Source organism: Cervus elaphus, chromosome 5 (assembly GCF_910594005.1).
Source record: "Cervus elaphus chromosome 5, mCerEla1.1, whole genome shotgun sequence".
Classification (NCBI taxonomy): Eukaryota; Metazoa; Chordata; class Mammalia; order Artiodactyla; family Cervidae; genus Cervus; species Cervus elaphus.
The window spans coordinates 125,319,238-125,340,805 of record NC_057819.1 but is presented as its reverse complement, the minus strand read 5'-3'; the positions used below and the strand labels follow the sequence as shown (position 1 = coordinate 125,340,805).

General features: G+C 45.6%; 1 protein-coding gene and 1 non-coding gene across 4 annotated transcripts in view; both read right to left on the bottom strand.

The window, feature by feature from the left end:
• The window catches only part of CYTH1 (cytohesin 1), a 72,954-nt gene that overhangs the window by 33,594 nt on the left and 17,792 nt on the right, over nucleotides 1-21,568 (bottom strand). The window contains exon 1 of one of the 3 annotated variants that reach the window (XM_043905342.1): nucleotides 5,422-5,573. The exons of the other annotated variants lie outside the window; for them this stretch is intronic. Within the exon in view, the coding sequence (XP_043761277.1) occupies nucleotides 5,422-5,449 (28 nt within the window). The 5' untranslated portion in view covers nucleotides 5,450-5,573. Of the gene's footprint in view, nucleotides 1-5,421; nucleotides 5,574-21,568 lie in introns of those variants that run through there. 3 annotated transcript variants of the gene reach the window in all.
• On the bottom strand, nucleotides 9,600-9,706 carry LOC122695744. Its single transcript, XR_006341501.1, has one exon. It is a non-coding gene; the product is annotated as a U6 spliceosomal RNA (small nuclear RNA).

The following is a 21,568-nucleotide window of genomic DNA, read 5'->3' as shown; positions in this document are numbered from 1 at the left end:
ACTTACCCAACGGACATGCTCTCAAAACTGCAAAAGTGAAAAAAACTACTTACACACAATTTGGTTGTTAAAAAGAGTGAGCTGCTCACAGATGCCAGAACAGCAAGATCTCCCAGACACAGTGCCACGAGAAGGAACAGGACACCACGCATGTGACACCGATGCTGGGAAATGCACAGATCTGAGAAGGATGCACTTGAAACTGTCGACAGGGACCGTCTTCAGAGACAAGGAGTGTGGACAGGGAATGAGGAGGCAGCGATGCCGCACTTTATACCTTTCTGTTTATCTGGATCCAAAGCTAAGGCAAAAATTTACACTGAAATCTCTATTCAGAAAAGAATATGGAAATGTCACCAGCCAATTACCCCTAAACATTTGCTCAGCTTATGCCTAACTATTTCTTTTGTGGGAGGAACATACTTGGAGTCCTGTTATATATAATGCATGTAAAATCCCTGGGGGGAACTATACCATCAGGCTGTGTTGTCTATGTAGGATTCCACTGGATTTCTATGAATCAGAATCCTGAACTCTTAACAGAAGAGACAAAGGAGAAGAGACTCAAGATGCCAGAAAGAAAGGAGATGCAGAAACAGTCACTAACTTGGAAAAGAAATGTGCTGCATTTTTCTAGGTCAGAAGTTAAGCTTTCATGATTTCTCTGTACGGTAAGGAAGGAAAACCATACAAAAGTCAAGAAATTATCTTTGGAAGAAGGGAAGGAAGTGGCGGGGCGAGTCCTGACCATGAGCAGAGCTGAGGGCAGCAAGCCTGACTTCTGTGTCCATTCTCCCTGGTGTGTCACACCCAGCACGGGCTCAGGAGGAGGACACGTGGGTCCTGAGAGCAGCGTCTCTCAGAGAGTCTCTCAGAGAGTCTCAGCAGCGCTGCCCAACGCCAGCCCCGGGGGAGCTCCACGTGCCCTGGGAGCCAGCATCCCATGAGCCACGTGGCCCCTCTGAACTAGTGACAGTCCCAGCTGCAAGGTGAACCCATCTGAGTCCCCATGAGCAGCAGCTCTTCACAAGGTAACAGGAAAAGACAGAAGCTGTTACAAGAATCTTTCTAAAAAGGAAATCTCAGCTTGGCTTCAGCAAACAGAGAAGCAAAGACAAGAACAACGTAAATTCAGTAAAGGTGCCTTTGGAAGACTGGCAAAATGCAAGGGAAAAGTGAGAAATGGATACTATATAAAATGTGCAGAAGGTCTAGCCCTCCACTTTTAAGGTAACCAGCAGCAAGCTATATGTAGGTCCAGTCAGCCCCTCCCCACCACCACCACAAACACATTCAGCGAATCTTCCAGAGCAAGAGGGAGGGCTGAGTGGCAAGGTCCTGACGCCTCCTGTCCAGATCTACCGCATCTCCCTTGCTCTTGGCTCCGCAGCCCACTCGACAGGCTGGGGGCTGCTAAAGCCCCAGTCCTGCGTCCTGCCAAGACCACACTCCCTGCCTGTTCTTCCCACAATGCTGGCTCCTCAGACAACTCCACCTGCTGCCCTCCACACCCCACATGCCTCCTGGATGCTGGGTCCTGACCACCGACAGCCAGCCCTATGCTTTTATGTTCCACAGCAAAGAAAACTTGGGAGGCTGTGGAAAGCCTCACATGACAGATAAAGGTCCACTCTTTTCAGAGCAGAACCTGAGCTTCATTTCTTCAACCTCCTTCATCAAGAAGAAAGGGCAGTCCTGACCTGTTCAGGGCTGCAGGCACTCACGCTGGTGTGCTCCACAGACAGCCTATGAAGTTCAGACCAGAGCCTAGGAAATCCAGACCAGAGCCAAAGAAATCCAGACCAGAGCCGAGGAAATCCAGACCAGAGAGAGGCCCCTTCAAAACTGGTTCTGGCAGATGGTGATGCAGGTCTGCTGAGATGTGTGCTTTGTACAATGCCAAGAGCTCTTGCTTAAAAATAGAGATGTAACCATTTTTGGTTCTGCAAAATACAAACTCAATGCATGAGGAAGGGAGTGGGGAGTATCTATGGGGTGTGCACTTATAGCACCTCTGCTTTCTGGATTAAAACTCCCCTCAGCCTCAGCAACCTGCCCAATGGGAGGTTGGAACAATGGCAAGGACCACACTGAGAGGGTGGCATAAGGGGTAAGTTACCACCAGACAGAGTATTTCAGATGCAACCTGAAAATCCAGCGTCCTAAAGGAGAGACACTCTACTTAATTCCATTCCAATCAGTATATTTTCCTACAAATAATACTAACTTATACGCACATAAGATCCACGACCTAAAATCTTTTTTTATTTCCATTATTTGAACTTGACAACAAAGCTCAATTGTGAACTTTGCGCACTTCCTGACAATGAACTATGTACGCGGTGTTACCTCCAGTTTAGAGATGAGGTAAGATTCAATGAGTATAAATAATCCAGGAACAGACCAAGTCCAACTCAAACTCACTGGCTGAGCTGTCAGCTCTTTCTTTTCTCTCCCCGGAATAATCATGCCACGTCAGCTCAGCACTCACTGCGCATCTGCATGTGCCCGGCCAATGCTGGGGAAGGCATTTAAAGAGCTCAGCCCTGCCCTGCACGGAACGGAGAGGACAGGCCAGCAGGGGAGGCGGGCGAGCCCTCAGCGGCGGCACAGGCGGCCACCGCAGCCAGGCTGCTCAGGATGAGCCTCAGAGCCTGGACTTGAGGACAGAGCAGATGCAAAGAGAATGTGGATGCACGGATCACGCGAGGGGAGGAGGCCGGAGTAGCTGAGTGCCTGGGGACAGTGAGCACAGCTCCGCTCAGGGCCCGGGGCACCCAGCAGACAGCCTGAGCTGTGCTGGTGAGGGTCTCATATCCCCCTCAGCAGGGAGCTGCGATCAGAGTCCAGAGAGAAGGTTCAGGGGAAAACCAAGGGGGGTCAAACATTCAAAAGATAACAGCTAAAAACAGCCTCAGGCGGCTAAGAAAACAGTGCTCAAAATGGTTAAGTCTCACACACCTGCATAACTGGACACTATCCTTACACACATGTGCATAACTGGCCACTGGTTAGGTCTCACTCACACGCACCTGCATAACTAGAGTGGAACTTGATGAGCCTAAGTAACAGGGAAGGACAGAGGCAAAGCCATGTCTGTAACTGAAGGACTGCAGACTCTCATGCAGCAGGTAAGATCTGACTTCTTTAGAGACATTTTTTAAAACTTCATTCCCCTGTGCTGGGTGGCCCTTAGGGTGACGGTCTGATCAATGCAGCTGTGTGATAAGCACATGCTGACACTTCCCCTGCCCTCCCGGGATGCTGGGGACCGGCCCGGGAAAGTCCATTTGCTCCCTTCACTTCCACATACGCCCAATGCCATTTGTCATCTCATCTCAGTACCTAGGGGCAACTATCTTAGCAACACTGTGCCCCCCAATGTCTCAAACAAACAACAAGATGAAACATTCCCGAGGGGGGAGAGCTGAGGGAAATGGAGAACCACCCATTCTGAAGACTACTTTTTCAAAGCAAAGTTGCCCATTAATCCTATCTCTAAAAATTGATTTCTAAATGCCCTAGCCCTACTCCCACCCACGAATCAAGAGCACACACACTGAGCAGTTTATGTTGAATGTTAAAGCCTCTAGGATGGCCAGAAGCTGACGGCATGGTCCCCCTTGATTTTGACTTTAAAGTGACTGTTAGCACCACCTCAGCAGGTCTGAAGACAGGCCACCAAGAAGGAGCAGCGGCAAGCAAGAGGGAAGAACCAGCTCAGCGAGCAGCGGTCACCCTCTGCCCAGGCCGGGCCAGTGCACCCCTACCACCCCAGTATCATCCACCAGTGTCCTCCCCCACTCTCACAAGGGTCCCCTTTCGAGCTAGAGACCGTGGCTATGGTGGACACACCTTTCAGATACAAAACCTCCAATGGGGGCAGTTCAGCCCTGACAGAGAACTGCTTCATCATCATCCCCTCCTCACATGCCAGGTGTTGTCGACCAAACGCTCCTCTCCCCCATAGGCTTTCACACACAGTATAGCTTTCCGAGCCACCCGGTGGGGTGTGGTCCATGATACCATCTGACACAAAGATGAAACTTCAAATACATTTTACAGTGAACCAGATAAGGAAAAAGATAAAAAGGACCCCTAAAGTTTATTATCACTTTCACAAAGTCCATTTTGAAAAACAGCTTAATATTTATTTCTGACTTATTCACATCATCCAATACCATCTACAAATCAGTATGTATTTTGCTTCTTGTTTTAAAGGCACTAAAACGTGGCCATCTGGGACTTTCCTGGTGGCATGAGTGGGTAAGAATCTACCTGGCAACGCAGAAAACCCGGGTTCAGTCCCTGGTCTGGGAAGATTCCACATGCTGCTGAGCATCTCAGCCCACGCACCACAGCTACTGAAGCCTGCATGCTCTAGGGCCCTCCAGCCCCAACTAATGAGCCCCTGTATCGCAAGTGCTGAAGGCCGCGCGCCCTAGAGCCAGCAAGTCGCAACTACTGAGCCTGCGTGCTGCAACAACTGACGCCCTCACGCTTAGAGCCTGCGCTCCGCAGCAGGAGCAGCCGCCACGGTGAGAAGCCCGTGCCCCAATACTAGAGAGAAGCCCCCGCCTGCTGCAACTAGAGAAAGCCCGTGTGCAGCCACGAAGACACAGGGAAGCCATAAATAAATAAATAAAACACAGCAGTGTGTACATGTCACAAAAATCAAAACAAAACACACAAAAAATACATGGCTATCTGATGAAAGTATCACAATAAAGCATACACAGGTCCACACAAAAAACTTCAAGACATTTGAGAGCCCTGACCTAGGGTGCTTTAAAGCCAGTCCTTCTGCAAAAGCTTTTGGGACTTAGAATCCACAAAATTTGTGAGCCCTTTACTCACAGCTTCAGTTTACAGTGTGGGTGTGGAGAGGACAAAGGAAGTTCCCCCGACCCTGCAAGGCTTCAGTCCTTACCTAATACCAAAAGAGGAAGATCAAACAACTACGGATATTCCCTCTGTTACATTTTTATTTAATAAAAACGGTTATTATTCATCCTGAACCTCACGCTTATTATTCATCCTCAGGTACTTTCAAACCTGGTCTCTAAGATCTTTCCTTTTTTAGTGTCACATTGGTGTACACGCAACTTTCAGCGCTTCTAAGACTGTTACTCAGACTCAGGAAGTCAGACACCATCGCCAAGTAGGAGGGCAAACGCCACCAAGACACACCCAGGGCGGATCCCCAACAAAAGGCAGAGTGGGGTGGGGGCTGGGGGACACTTTCAGTTTAAAAACAGTCTCTCTCTCTCTCACACACACACACACACAAGCAAGAGCCTTTCAGCTGGTACTCCTCAAGGGGCTGTAAAAGTGTCTGTCACACAGCACATGTCGTCACATGTTGATCCAAAGAGATACCTAAGCCTCACCCCACACACCCAGGCCAGGACTGAGACTCACCATCCTCTTCTTCGGTTTTAAGGACCATCTTTTCTGTCACAGCAGGACCCTGAAGGCTGCTGGAGTTTGTACTTCAAAGGAGAGCTCAAAGTGCGAAGCCCTGGGAGGCAGGGCGGGAATACCTGTGGGCCGTCCAACACTGGGACAGCTCAGAGCTGCTTCCTGGACTGCTGGGGAACTCCCTGGCTGCGCTCCTGGACCAATCAGCCTCCATCCACAGAAGCGTCACTCCCAGCTGATGGCCACCACCCAGTTCCTGAAGTCAAGCTCAAGGAGCTCCCTAGAGGCTAACCACCTCCTCCCTGGAAGCAGTCTGAGGCTGGAGTCCAGTGAGGAACAGTGGCACTTCTGGTCTCAGACTCACCCAAAGCAACAGACAGAGCTGGCGTTTCTCTCTTCACTTCCCAAGTACTTTCTTAGAACGAAATCACTTAAAAACCCCAGGTTGTCTCACAGTGAGGTAACAGCGCATTTCCCAAGAGCGTGACTAAGAGATCATAATCATTACAGTATGTTATGAGGTCACGGGATAAAAATAGGAGGCAGATTTTAGAGGCAAAAAAAAATAAACCCACACCAAAACAACTAAGGGCATCATTCCCATATAAGTTCAATTTCATCCCCATTCTATGTTCTAATATATTGCACCAAACTGTTCTTTTCTGCATACTCTTAATATATTCATGACACGTTTATTGTTGAAATTAAATTATAGTAGTGGGGGGGGGCTTAATCCTATCACTCAGGTATAACCACTGATTTCAGACATTTCTTAATATTCATCCAGATTTTTGTTTTCTCTGTTATATTCTCATTCTCTTTTTTACATATTTAACTCTTTATATATATATCAATATCTGTATCTCTCATTACAGCTGCCATATTTACTACATATAATAACCACATATACTATATGTGGAATATATTTATCCTTCTCTTAAGACATATTCACCTCAAGAGCTAAGTATACAGATGGTCCCTGACTTTCAATGACTGACTTTTTTTGTGGCTATGCTGTGGGGCATGAGGGATCTTAGTTCCCCAACAGGGATCAAGCCTGTGCCCCGTGCAGTGGAAGCACGGACCCCAAACCACTGGACTGCCCAGGAAGTCTCACAACGGTTGACTTATAACTTTTCGATTTTGTTATGGCGTGAAAGTGATACACAGGCAGTAGAAACTATACTCTGAATGTTGCTCTTTCTGGGTCATCAGTACGTGGTCCGATCCGCTCCTGTGTTGCTGGGCAGTGGCAGCGAGCACAGCCCCCCGTCAGCACGCTGTCCCGAAGGGGACCAACGGACACTCACAGCCGCCCTGGACGCAGACAACCGCTCTGTCTCCTCTCGTCGTGTCAGGACAGTGCTCCAGTCACCGCAGGAGACAGGGGCACGGGCTGCGCGTCAGGCGGCTTGGCCCCCCTGTGGCCGTTTTACTGTTCTGGGCACATCTAAGGAGGCTGTGCTCAGCTGCGCTGCTTGGTCTGCGTGTATCACATACATGTTGACCTATGACATTTTCAACTTATGATGTGCTTATCAGGATGTAACCTGAAAGAAAGCTTCTGTGAATATTCACATCATGTTCTGGGGAAAGTCTTTTCCTCAGCATAACACCCACATCAGTCGCAATCGCAAGGAGACGGACACACACTCAGTGGGAGTGACGGTCTAGAAGAGCGAGGGCAGGGTCCAGGGAGACCACAAGGAGAGATGTAGCCCTGGGCCGGTGAGAGTGGGCGGCCCTGACCAGGCCAGGCCTGCGGGCCGGTGGAGTGGAGGGGACCCCGGGTAAGGGTTCAGCTGACCTCAGCTGCCTGGACAATCCAAAGGGCCAGAGGGCTGGGGAGAGTGTAGAGAGTGGGGCCAGGAGGGCACAAACCCACATTGACCATCCTGACCACACAAGCCCCAAGGCCAGGAGTCAGGCCCGAAGTCCTCAGTCCCGTAATCAGCACGGCGCCAACACCCTCCTCCTGGGACCCTGTGCCTTTCCAGGCTCTCTCACCACCACGCCTGGTTTGCTTCTCTAAGCAAAAGACACACACATCACAGAAAGCAGGTAGTACCTACGGTTTGAAACAGAAAACCACAGCTTCCTGCCCGACTCCCCCCGCCAAAATCATGCTCCATAGACGTAGGTCTCTCAGCTATTTCTTCTGCTCATCACCTCTCTGCTGCAAAATAACTAGTTACACCACTTGTTCTCGAGTTTTCAACTCTACATATCAACTGCCTGCCACGGAAGATGAAGACTCGGCTTCTACCCCACACCACACCCATGTGCACACACATGCACACACCCCCTTGGTATAATTATGCAAACATTTTTGGTTAAATCAGTATTTGGCATTCCCATAAATACTGCTCAAAACCTAGCTACATAATGTACTGCGGTTAAAATAACCACATAACGGCATTAAGAGTGCTTTTTGTGTCTATCTGCTCAGTGCCAAACTCTCTACCATGCTATGAAACCGTCAATATGGTCACACTTGTGGTCTGTCTGCTGAGACGGCCTCCAGAAACCTCCACGCTTCTGCTCAGCCTAGTCTTAAGGTTCTGAGGCCCAAGTTCTAGGGACCACCCTGTGGACTCCCTCCACTGTTTCCCACCACTGGTCCTGAGTCTCTGATTCTATGTTTTTTTTCTTTCTTTCTTGGGATTACTCCCTCATTTTGATGGAGCACATCCTCTCACAACTGACAGAGAGAGGCTGTGAAGGAGTGGGTTTTCATCACCGGGGCTGTGAATTTTGCATGTCTCTTCTCTTACACCTGACATTCTGGCTGGGTGTGGCACTCTAAGTGAAGTTATATTTCCTCCGCGCAGTGGAGGCATCCCCTTACTGCTCCCTCTTCCTGTACTGCTGGTAGCGATGGTGCCACTCTGATTCCCAATATTTTGTATGTGACCCTTTCCCCTGTCAGGAAAGGTTTTCAGGACCTTCTCTCTATGCAGAGTGTTATGAAATTTCATGTTATGTTAGCCATCAGGTAGAACCTATGCCTGAAATCTTATACTCTAATAATTTAATTTCTGTCCTTTTTCCCCCCCAGTTCTTGTTTTTTGACATTTTTATTAGCATTTTATTAGCATCTATTGACATTATTATTAACTGGACCTCTCTTGTGGATCCTTTAATTATTCTTACCTATTCACTCCTACTTTTCCTCCTCTTTTTTTTTTTTTTTATTTTATTTATTTTTTTTTTTTAGTGGGTTTTGTCATACATTGATATGAATCAGCCATGGATTTACATGTATTCCCAATCCCGATCCCCCCTCCCACCTCCCTCTCCACCCGATTCCTCTGGGTCTTCCCAGTGCACCAGGCCGGAGCACTTGTCTCATGCATCCCACCTGGGCTGGTGATCTGTTTCACCATAGATAGTATACATGCTGTTCTTTTGAAATATCCCACCCTCACATTCTCCCACAAAGTTCAAAAGTCTGTTCTGTATTTCTGTGTCTCTTTTTCTGTTTTGCATATAGGGTTATCGTTATCACCTTTCTAAATTCCATATATATGTGTTAGTATGCTGTAATGTTCTTTATCTTTCTGGCTTACTTCACTCTGTATAATGGGCTCCAGCTTCATCCATCTCATTAGGACTGGTTCAAATGAATTCTTTTTAATGGCTGAGTAATATTCCATGGTGTATATGTACCACAGCTTCCTTATCCATTCATCTGCTGATGGGCATCTAGGTTGCTTCCATGTCCTGGCTATTATAAACAGTGCTGCGATGAACATTGGGGTGCACATGTCTCTTTCAGATCTGGTTTCCTCAGTGTGTATGCCCAGAAGTGGGATTGCTGGGTCATATGGCAGTTCTATTTCCAGTTTTTTAAGAAATCTCCACACTGTTTTCCATAGCGGCTGTACTAGTTTGCACTCCCACCAACAGTGTAGGAGGGTTCCCTTTTCTCCACACCCTCTCCAGCATTTATTGCTTGTAGACTTTTGGATAGCAGGCATCCTGACTGGCGTGTAATGGTACCTCATTGTGGTTTTGATTTGCATTTCTCTAATAATGAGTGATGTTGAGCATCTTTTCATGTGTTTGTTAGCCATCTGTATGTCTTCTTTGGAGAAATGTCTGTTTAGTTCTTTGGCCCATTTTTTGATTGGGTCATTTATTTTTCTGGAATTGAGCTGCAGGAGTTGCTTGTATATTAAAATATGGAACGCTTCACGAATTTGCGTGTCATCCTTGCGCAGGGGCCATGCTAATCTTCTCTGTATCGTTCCAATTTTAGTATATGTGCTGCCGAAGCGAGCACTTTCTTCTTCTTTTTGAGCTGCTTTCTAGGAAATATTCTTTCAATGGACCAAATGTTTGTGTCCCCACATGCACAATGTGATGGTATTTGGAAATGGATCCTCTGGGAGGTGCTCAGGTCATGAGGGTGGAGCCACCTGAGTGGGATTAGTGCCCTTATATGAAGAGGCCAGAGAGTTAGCTAGCTCTCTTTCTGCCACGTGAGGACACCGCAGGAACGCAGCTCTCTATAAACCAGGAAGGAGGCCCTCACCAAGAACCCAATCCACCAGCACTGAGACCTTAGACTCTCAGCCTCCACAACTGTGAGAAACAAACATCTGTGCCACCCATCCTGTGCTACTTTGTACAACAGCCAGAACAATTCTCTGCTTTAGCTTCCAATCTTTCTGTTTGAATGTTCTATTTCTGGTATTTGTTTGGTCGCTAAGTCATGTTAGACTCTCACTCCATGGACTGTAGCCTGCCAGGCTTCTCTGTCCATGGGATTCTCCAGGCAAAAATACTGTAGTGGGTTGCCATTTCCTTCTCCAGGGGATCTTCTGGATCCAGGAACTGAATCTGCATCTCTTGCATTGCAGGCAGATTCTTTACCACTGAGCCATCTGGGAAGTCTATTTCTTTTATTTTTACTCTGCAAGAACTCATTCTTAATCTCTGAATTTATCTTTTTGATAGCATCCTATTCTTATTTCATTAATATAATTTCTGAGACTCTTAAGTATAGAGTTTTAAAGTTTTCTTCTGTATCTTCCATGACCTGTTTCCTCTAATTTCTTTTCTTTTCTTTAATTTTTCCTTTAATTTCTTTTCTTTTGTTTACTTTGTTCTATCATGTTCAGGGATTGTCCTTAAATGTCTAGTAAACTGAGGCTATTTCTTCATATTTAAGAGAGAGGCACTGACAATCTGATTAAAAACTGTGTAGTAGCTATGGCCTGTTGAGTGGTGAGTGTCTTTGTAAAATAATAAAGCAATTAACACATAGAAACACTGCATGTAGGGCTCTGTAGGTTCTTCTCTTGAGCAGTGACCTAAAGACACACGATATCCAATAGAGCTGGCCAGTAGCACCTGGGCAGGTAAGTAGAGAGAAAGGGAAAGGAGCTCCTAAGTAAGTACACACACGTTCACTCAGTCCCCTTACAACCTGATCTCCATGTTTTACCACAGGTAAAGAGAAATCGCCTTGCTACAGGAGATGGAAAAGAACTGGGTGTCTTAACTGCCTGTCGTGACTTCAGACCCACCCTCCAGTTTCTAGCGTCACTCCATATCTCCAATCTCAGAGGAATTTCTGAGATCTGAGGATATGTCATTTTGTTTCCTGATGACCTCTTTCTTTGCAGCTTAGATCTTTCCTGATAAGCTGCCAACAGGAAGGGCTTGGAGAACACAATCATGCAAGTGTCCAAAAACCCACAGAAGTGCATCTGTAAGGTGACACAGAAAATGACAAAGACCTCAACCTTCTACAGACAGAAACCTGCAGTTGCCTAGAAATATTGCAAAGGTCTTTTGAAAGTTACTTCTACTTCTTGGGCTTCCCTGGTGGCTGAGACGGTAAAGAGTCTTCCTGCAGTGCAGGAAACCTTGGTATGATCCCTGAGTCGGGAAGATACCCTGGAGAAGGAAATGACAACCCACTCCAGTATTCTTGCCTAGAAAATCCCATGGATGAAGGAGCATGGCAGGCTACACAGTCCAGGGGGTCGCAAAGAGTTGGACACAACTGAGCGACTTCACTTTCTTTCTTTCTACTTCTTGGGTTACCTGAAAAATATGGATTTGTACTGTTTTTCCTCATACACATGAACAGCATCAAATCGGCAATGTACAAAAACAAAAAGACTTGAGGACAAAGGAAATACTAGGCATTTGTTGCAGAGAATGCAAATAAAAAATTTCTGGATGTGCACTTAACTTGCACCTCACTACTGTTACCTGCACATACTTTGTAAGGCAGAATTTTTAGCAGTTTTATCATCAACAGTAAAAGTCAATTAGATATTTTTCAAAAGCCCTAAGCCATGTCCTTTTACCCTTTGTCTTACTTACACAATCTGAATTTCAATTTTTTCCAAGAAGAGTCATTAACTTTTGCAAGGAAAAAAAGAGAAAAGTGTAATTCTTCAGAATCTGATCTTAATTTCCATGTGAAGAAAATTCACTATCAATGCCATAGAATGCCATAAAACGGGGGGGGGGGGGGGACCATGTGGTTTTGAGTATCTGTGCAATTTTCCTTTAAAAGGGGGTCGACACATCACCAGGGGCTCAGTGAGGACCTTCATGCTGGGGGATCTGCACGTGGATCCAGTCCTCCAGGAGCCAGTGAGGGCAGCCCTATCCCTGAGAGAAGCCCGGGTGAATGCTTAGCGCCCCCCAGTGGTGATGGAATGACGCCCCACAGGACTCACACCAGTCGTCACCATCACACTCAGAAACTTGGTCCTGTGTGCTTTAGAAAACATGCGCTTGACCTATTCGTGATGCTAAAGAGAAACGTCTTCCTCCACAAAGACACAGAAGCAGTAGCATGACTCAAACGAGAAAGCAGTATACTATATTAGACGCTGAGGAATTCCCTGGCGGTCCAGTGGTTAGGGCTCTGTGTGCGTCCACTGCAGGGGGGCTGGGTTCGACCTCTGGTTGGGGAACGAAGATCCCACATGCCTCATGGTGCAGCAAAAAAAAAAAAATTAAACTTGATATTGAGATAAACATTGAACTACATCTGAAAGCAGTTGCTACAGTTTTAAATGTCCTTTAAAATAAAGTCAAAATTACTAGATGTGATAAATTCGAACTGTGCTGCCCTCTGCTGGCTACACAAGAAGATTGTTAAAAGGTTTACAATTAGCCATTTTTGCAAATACATTACCTTTTGAATGTATACAGAAGAAAGTCATATTCTACCTAATATGTAGGGCGTGCTCTGGTGATATTCCACTGTTCTCATTTCCTGAAAGGTTTTCGTTATATGAAAACTGGTTTGCCACTGTGATTAATTTATGGGACTAGGTGATGACCAATGGGAATTTATGTTACACAGGCAGACATAGACAACAAACAATATTCACAATAAATAATAAATTAACTAGCATGCTAGAAAGTAGCAGGTGCTATGCGGGAAAGAAGGATCCAGGAGTGTGTGTGTGGGGTGCAGTAATTATTGAAATATTAAACACGAGGCTTCCCTGGTGGCTCAGTGGTAAAGAATCTACCTGCCAACAAAGGAGACACAGGTTCCATCCCTGATTCGGGAAGATCCCACATGCTGTGGAGCAACTAAGCCCATGTGCCACAATTATTAAGCCTGGGCTCTAGAGCCCAGGAACTGCTACTGCTGAGCCCAGCCACCGTAGAGCCTGTGCGTTGCAACGAAGAGTAGCCCCTCACTTGCTGCAACTAAAGAAAAGCCTCCCCCAACCCAAAATAAAAACACTGGACACAGGCTTTTCAGTTCCAAAATTCTGCAGTATGTGAGATGCATTTATATTCTCCTCTGAACCTCCTGCTTCCTGTTCCCCACCACGTGGACTAATGAAATTAACGAGGCACTGTGTGCATGACTAGATTCCCAAAGCTGTTTCCCCATGAAAAGACCTGAGCTCGGGGACCCAGAGCCACTGTGGTGGCTGAACCTCCCACTTCCTGTGTCCTTAGGAGAAGTCTCATCCCCTGGTAACCTGAGGGTCTGCCCACCATGTTCTAGCTGGTGTTCACAAAGCTGGTGCTCATTATTTGAAAAACATAGTGCTAAGTTGTTGTTTAGTCACTAAGTTGTGTCTGACTGTGACTCCATGGACTCAGAGTGCCAGGCCTCCTCCCTGGCACTATTTCCCAGAGTTTGCCCAAGTTGATGTCTACTGAGTCAGTGATGCCATCCAACCATCTCATCCTCTGCCCCCCTCTTCTCCTTTTGCCTTCAATCTTTCCCAGCATCAAGGTCTTTTCCAATAAGTCAGCTTGTTCACATTAGGTGGCCAAAGTACTGGAGCTTCAGCTTCAGCATCAGTCCTTCCAAGGAGCATTCAAGGCTGAGTACTCTGCATTCCCTCAAAAAAAGACTTGGATCTCTATTGTGTGTTCAGTTTGAATTGTGCTGAGTGCCACGCTAGCTGGGTGCTGGGCTCCAGAGGTGGCGAGAGCACAGGTCTCTGGAGGCCCTGGGTGGTGGCAGAGGTCACCTGAAGCCACCACCTGGTCTGCTCAGGACTAGGATGTGAGGGTCGGGTGCTCCAAGCTCTTGGAGAAAGAACACCAAAAATCAGTCCCTGGGGGCAGCAGGAAGAATGGGGGCGTGAGCAGTCCAAAAAAGAAAAGTGACTTTTGAGAAAATCCACAATCTTAGTGGCTATATCTGGCATTTAGGAGGAGATCAGGGGTGATTCAAATACTGCCTTGGGGTCACAATCTTGAAGAGAAAAGTAGAGGTGACCTTTATGGGTGAGCAGGCACTGTCTGGGAGAGGAAGGGCATTTTAGATATAGAACTGCCCAGCACAAGAGGCCCTTCAAGACATGGTCCTGCCTATCTCCCCGCTTGTCTGCTGTCACCCCAACAGAGTCCCTCCACCCACAAAGACCTACCTGAATTTCTGTCATTCGCATAGTGATCATTCATCCTTCCAAGACTATGGGCCCCAAACTTAACTTCCCTCCACTGAACAAACCCTCAGTCCAATTAATTACCTTACTCTTCTTGAAAATGATTTTATAACCCAAAGTCACAGAATGACATTTGTATTGGTGGGGCTGCACATTCTCTTCCCAGTCAGGAAACCTACCTGGAAAGAAGTCTGCAGGAAAAAGAGACCTGAGAAATGCAGATTTAAAGACAAAACAACGCAAAATTCCAAACATGAACCAGGTTCATGGTGCTGCTGGACAGCCTGAGGTTTGTCACTCTGACGGAAGGGACACGTGCTGCTGCACCATACCCAATCAGGTAACCTTCAAAAGCCGCGTCAGTTTCCAAAGAGACACAGAGATGTTGTCACAGAAATACAGAATTTCTCGGGCATTAAAACCACCTGCAGGAGACCAGGCAGCACCCCAACCACCACCATCGCCCTTCCACAATGAAGAACGCTGAAGACACAGGAGAGCTGAGGAGCCATGTGACCACGGTTGCCAACACCAAGCCCCGGGGCCCTCCCAGGGCAGAGTGCTCCCTCAGCCGATGGACACACGCCCCAGGCACAGGAACCAGACACCCCCAGCGGAGAAGTCATCACCTGTGAATTCCCTTAACTCTGAGACTGCCTAAAACACAGCCCCTCTCCACTGAGGTTAGTTTAAGAAACACAAATATGAATCAGTAAGAAACTTTTCCTAAGGGCTGAGTTTAGGTCTTTGTATTTTTATCAAAGAACCGCTTATAAAATAAAGCATAAATATTAAATAATCATTCTGAGTTTTTCTAACACACAAAAAAGGATGATCTCATTGAAGACAGAAAATACCATACTTACTGTCTCCCTATGTTTAAATTATAGAAGGAGTACATGATTACTACATTCTGGGGGTGGGGAGGAAGATGGAGAACATATAAAATACAAAAATAAAAGTACATTTTTTTTTACTTCTTATATCACAAAGTTAAATTTAATATATGATTTTCTGCAAGTTTTTTTTTTCATAGAGATTTTCCTATGTCAGGGCATATAAATCTACCTCAATTGTTTAAATTGGTACATCCCACAGTAAAATCTGTATTAACATTATACTTTGATTTTGTACTGGTGAATCTCTGTTTACAATACTCTGCCATCAAAAGCTATGTGAAATCAACATTGTTTTTTATCTATCTTTCTGAACCCGCAGAAGAGATTCAGAAACTGAATTCCAGAGTCAACCAGTATGAGCAGCTAACTTTTTATTTTGAAAAATTTTAGATCTGCAGAAAAACTGCATAAACATGGACTTGCCATATGTCCTCCAACCAACTTCCCCTAAGGTTACCATCTTATCAACACACTGCTAATAGGCAACCCGGTAAACCTACTGGAACCTCCTCAGTTTTCTCAATAAGGTCCTCTTCTTCTAGTCCAGGATCCAATCTAGGAGACCCCACTGCAATCAGTCTGATCATGACCGTTCCCAGTCTCAGTGTATGACCTTTTCACTTCAGAGTATTGCTCAGTTGTTTCGTAGAATGTTCCCCAATCTGGATTTGCCTGCAGTTTTTCTCCCGATGCAACTGAGGTTGTGTATTTTTGGCAAGAATTACACAGAAAATGTGGAGAAGGAAATGGCAACCCACTCCAGTATTCTTGCCTGGGAAATCCCACGGACAGAGGAGCCTGGCAGGCTACAGTCCATGGGGTCGCAAAGAGTCAGACACAACTGAGCAACTTTCACTTACACTTACTTACTTACACAGTAAACAACTAAAAGATAAATGGTAAAAAAATAACCTTAATAATAAGCTTTAACCCAATATATCTAAAACATTACCATTTCTACATGTAATCAATATAATAAATATTCTGCCTTTTTTTTGTACTAAAGTTTCAAAATCCTGGATTTGTTTTACGCTGAGAACATACTTCAAGAACTCAGTAGTGGTTATCACGTGAGACAACGCAGGGCTAGACTAGCTCATGACATAGCTGCATAATACACGGTCACAACGATGTGACACATGTACCTGCAAGAAAATTACTGAAAGAACTGAACAGCCGTCCATGGCTGAAAAAACCTCCTGACAAACTAGACACAGGACGCATTTTTTTTTTCAACATGATGAAAGGTATTTACAACTCACAGTAAATGTTACAGTTTGTGGGGAAATGCTGAAATCTTTTCCCTTAAGATGGGGAAGAAATGAAGGGTGTCCACACTCAGCAACTTCACTGGTACTGTGCTGGAGGGTTTTTTAAGCCCAATCTTCTCAGCCAGGAAGCCCCAGCAGAACTGGGCCCAAATGCTCTAGCCAATGAAACGGGGCAAGGAAAAGGGCACAAAGATTGTAAAGAAAAAAAAAAAAAAAAAGGAAATGATTATCTCACTAGTGGATTGACTATCCACATAGAAAAGGTAAAAAAAAACAACAACAAACAAACCTAAACTGTTAGAATCATTCACAGAGGTTGACAAGACTGCTGGTTACAAAGTCAACATATAAAAGCACAAATTAAATTGTTGTTTAGTTGCTAAGTCCTGTCCAACTCTTTTGCAACCCCCTGGACTGTGCCCACCAGGTTCCTCTGTCCATGGGATTTCCCAGACAAGAATACTGGAGTGGGTTGCCATTTCCTTTTCCAGGGGATTTTCCTGATCCGATTGAACCCACATCCCCTGCATTGCAGGTGGGTCCATTACTACGAGCCACCAGGAAAGCCCACAAATTTAATTAACATTGGGTGATAAATCAGTTCAACAATGTGTAAGAGTTTAATGGAAAAAAAATTCTAAAATTTTGTTGAAAAACTTGAAAGAGGACCTAAATCCATGGAGAGAGAAAGCACACTCAGGATCCAGCACTCTCAGCTGTCACTTTTCCCAGAGGATCTACAGGTTCAATATAGATTTGTCACTGCGAAGCACAATCCCAGTAGGTTTTTACTTCTCTGTTTTGGGGGTTATAAGATGGGTGGTCCCGGCATGGGACAGATCATCAGAACAGAATACAAGCCCAGAAACCCTTGTAGATATAAACATTTGACATATGACAGAGCTGGGGAAAAAAAAAAATCACAGACTGAGTTTCCTATAAATGCTAATACATCAGTCACATGAATACCAGGAAACACGAACGTGAACAGTCCCAGCGGCACTTGTAGTGATAACCCCCAAGTGGAAACCACCTACATGTCCAGTGAGAGTGGAACGGTTTTTAATTGTGGTATATCCAGAAGATAAAATATCGTGTGTTTGTAAAAGTGAATATAACTATGTGAGACAACACGGACAAATCTCACAGGCAGAATGATAAGCAAAAAAGAAAAAAAAAGTAAAGTAAAAGTCTTCAAAATCAGAAGAAAATTTTACTAGAATTTTATACCAAGTCCAAAAAGTGTTAAGGACAGACCAAGACATTTTCTAACATGTGGACTCAGAACACAGACCTCCCACATACCCTTTCGAAGGAAACTTCTAGAGAACGTACTTAAGGTAAATCAAAAACAGGAAAGACACAGACGAAGGAAAAGGTGATTCAACAGAGGTAATCCCAAATGACTCTGGGGGGAAGTGGAAACAAAGGCCAGACAGCAGACCTAAGAGCAACTGATCTAGATTTGAGCAGAAAAATGACCGGCACAATCCAGGGGGACACAACTGACTGATGCACTTAAGCAGACAAAACACATCACAGATAAGCTTACGGCTCAGCTGCCGTATTTTAGAAAACAACTGATAATTTCAAAGACAGCTGGGCAAAGGGAAAAGTTGAGGCAATTAATAGCTCCAGGAAAAACAAGGAGTGGTACCAGGAAGACAGAATGATTGCCGAATACTACGAGGCTTGGCAGTGTTGTGCTCAACAGAAAGTCCGCAGAGCGGTCTGAAACTGGCCATCAAGAAGCAAGAGAAGATTATTGTTGAACAGCTTAAAAAATTCAAAATGGCTGCCCCTCAGGAGGAGGATCTCAAGGTGGTGCAGGGAACTGCTGCTTTTCATTTTATTGTTTTTAGTTCTGTAACATGGTTTTCTTTTTTCCAAGGTGGCAAATGTTTGCATTTGAAATTTACAAGACCAATTCTTCAAAGTCCAGCTGCTGAGACTCCTCCCATGACCCTCTTACTGTCACCTACTACACCACATATACAGGAAACCAGCTGAAGGTGTTGACTCAGATTTATGGTAGGTTTGGCTCAGACGGTAAAGCATCTGTCTGCAATGCAGAAGCCCTGGGTTCAATACCTGGGTCGGGAAGATCCCCTGGAGAAGGAAATGGCAACCCAATCCAGTACTCTTGCCTGGAATATCCCATGGATGGAGGAGCCTGGTAGGCTACAGTCCATGGGGTCACAGAGTCGGACATGATTGAGCGACTTCACTTTCACTTTTCACTTCCCCTCTAAACATTTTATGACTCTGTGAACTAAGATTCCCCTTCTCAAAGATGAAAAGCGTCTGCTGAACCAGTGTCCTACGGTCTCAGGTAATCACAGAGCAATCATGTTAGGTGTTCCATCAGCTCACCCACCGGATGATGAATGGATGGGTTCAATGCTGTCCTGCATCAAAAGGAAAACATTTATGGATCAAACAAGCTGAAGGTTTTGTAGGGGACAATGGTGACTAAGCTATCAGGCAAGTTCATTCTTTAACTGTAATACATGAAAAGCACTAGCCACTGAAGATAAATTCAATTGATATTTCCAGAAATGATCTGATACTTTTACTACTTAGGGGAATATGAGCAATGTCAGGGAGAATGATCAAATTAATTCACTGGGTGTTCTGTGCACTTCTAAACCAAATTCAATTAATAGTTTTTAGAAAAAGTGGCCAGCCTTCAACAAATATGAAAACAAGTGTCATTATGGTGTGAAATTCACGTGTTTATGAAAGCAAAGCTCTCTGACAGCTCAGAGTAAGGACAGGTGGGGCTGGAGAATGCAAGAGCTTGCCTGCCCACTCTTTCTTGCCTCGGACATCAACTCTGATGCACAAGTGCTGCATATTCTCTTCCTGTTTCCTTCCCTCCCTTTCTGACTTACTAATTATACATCACCCCTTTTCTTCGTAAAACCACAAGACGGACGTTATAAAATCGGTGCACTCCACCCATCCTTTTACTCAGCTGACAGAGTGCAAAGTGAACCCGTGGAAAGGCGCCAGGGCCCTGCTGATGAAGCCACCACGTGAGAGAGGAACAGGAGGGGACAGACCACGCTCACCCTGCGTCACAGGGCAGGGCAGAGAAGGCGGAAGGCAGTACCACACACACAGCCAGTCCGAACTTCTTCTTGGTGCCCGTCACTGATTCTGAAAACAAACTAAGCGGAAACCGTGGTTTTGTCTAAAATCTAATCTCCTTGTTTTAGAAGACAGGTGGTTTCAGTGAAATACAAAACAAATAATAAAGCTCTAATAATCTATTCTTGAAGGGGCATTTCTTCAAGATTTTCTTCAAGCTCTTAAACCACTGTTCTGATGTCTATTTTCCCTATAAAAAGAAAAAAGCAAACCTCCTTTCCAGTCTCAAAAATATTCCTCCCAGGTTTGGAGGCAGGTCTGTTTGCGGAAGCTACCATCACCCAGAGTGACATCAAGGACTCAAACCACAAAATCTTTCTCAGCCTGCTCCCTCTGGGTCCTCCTGAGAAGGGACAGCTGGTCAGGTGTCCATAAGGGGGAGGGCACGGGATACAGGGTCACAGTGAGGGTGACACAGGGAGCTGGGGTCGCATCCCAGGAGCAACGCCAGGGGTCTCCACTCATGTGGCAGCAGGAGAATGGAGAGAAGCAGGGGGTTCAGACCATGTTTGGAGGTGGAATGGACAGCACCACTAAGAAACTGAATGTGGAAAATGAGAGAAAGGGAGGAATCGGGGTTGATTTCTCAACATGCGGTTTGCACACCACGTGGGTGGACATGCTGCTTCCTAGAATGGGGACATCTCGGGGTTCTTCCGTGCCACGCCAAGCACAAGGCCCCCTTTAGACGTCTCGGTGGGGAGGGAAGAGAAATGAGGCAGTGAGCCATCTAAGCCTGAAGCTTAGAGGGGAGAAAGAAGGCTAGCAATACAGTCAGTCCTCCTAATTCAAGCATCCTAGAAAGGCTCCTAAAAAAGTCACTCTTAAACCCGAACTGCCAAATACTGAAGCCAGGTCCCGGGGAATACAGGGCTAGGTTCCTGTGAGCCCCTGATCCCAGTTCCTCCACGGACCAATATGTGAGCATGTTTCAGGACACACCTCTGACCTGAAGGAGGCTCACTGAACACACATGTGTTCTCGGTGGGTACATCACAGCTTCTTGCACTTGGAAACACCAGTCAGCACTTCAGCACTGTGTGTGGGGCCATTTTAAACAGAGAAATCACCAACAGAAATACCAAAGACATGGCACTAAGCAGAGTGGATCCAGGGCCCCTGCTCACCACCTCAGCACCGAAACGGGAGGCAGAAGGTCCTGGGAGCCTGCGGTTCTGAATGTTCAAAAGATCCGATTAGGGGTTAGAAAGAGAAAGAAACCTGACCTACTTTACAAATTTGCAACCTGTTCCCTGATGCCTGGCGTTAGGGGGATGCCTTCTCTTCACCAGTTACAAAGCCTGGTGGTTTGATCTCCACTTTCCTCTTCCTTTTTCTATTTCCAGCAGTTCAGAACATGGCAGGAAAATAAGGGGCTGTTATTCATTGCTCTCTCTCTCACTGGAAAGGAAAGAGCTTTATCATTCGCATTTCATAGCAACTTTCATAGAAATTACCTTTAAAACATATCTCATTGGAGGAGAATATCATCAATTAACTGGCTTGGGATTATCAGGACAAATAATGTTGTCAGTGGTTAAGATGATGACTGATAACTATGCAAAAGCATATCAGTGAGTTTGTTAACACTGACCAAGTAAATGGAGATAATGTCACAAATGTCTTATCACAAAGTAATGGGACAGATTGAATCCTATATTGAAAATGTAAAATGTCTAATTAAATACAAAACTAAAGGATATCCTGTAGAGTACAAAACTTCTTGTTTCATAAACGACAGTCCGGCCTGGTCGGGAAACAAGACATCCAAGGATACATCAAGAAAAAGAGTACACGCAGTCTCGCCAAAGTTTACTCCTCCTTCCGGAAGCCTCCAGGTATGAACCTAAGTGAGCTGGGTGATGAGTCAGCAGGAGCATGAGGACATGGGGGTCAAGCCTCTCATCCCACCCCACAGGCTGACAGA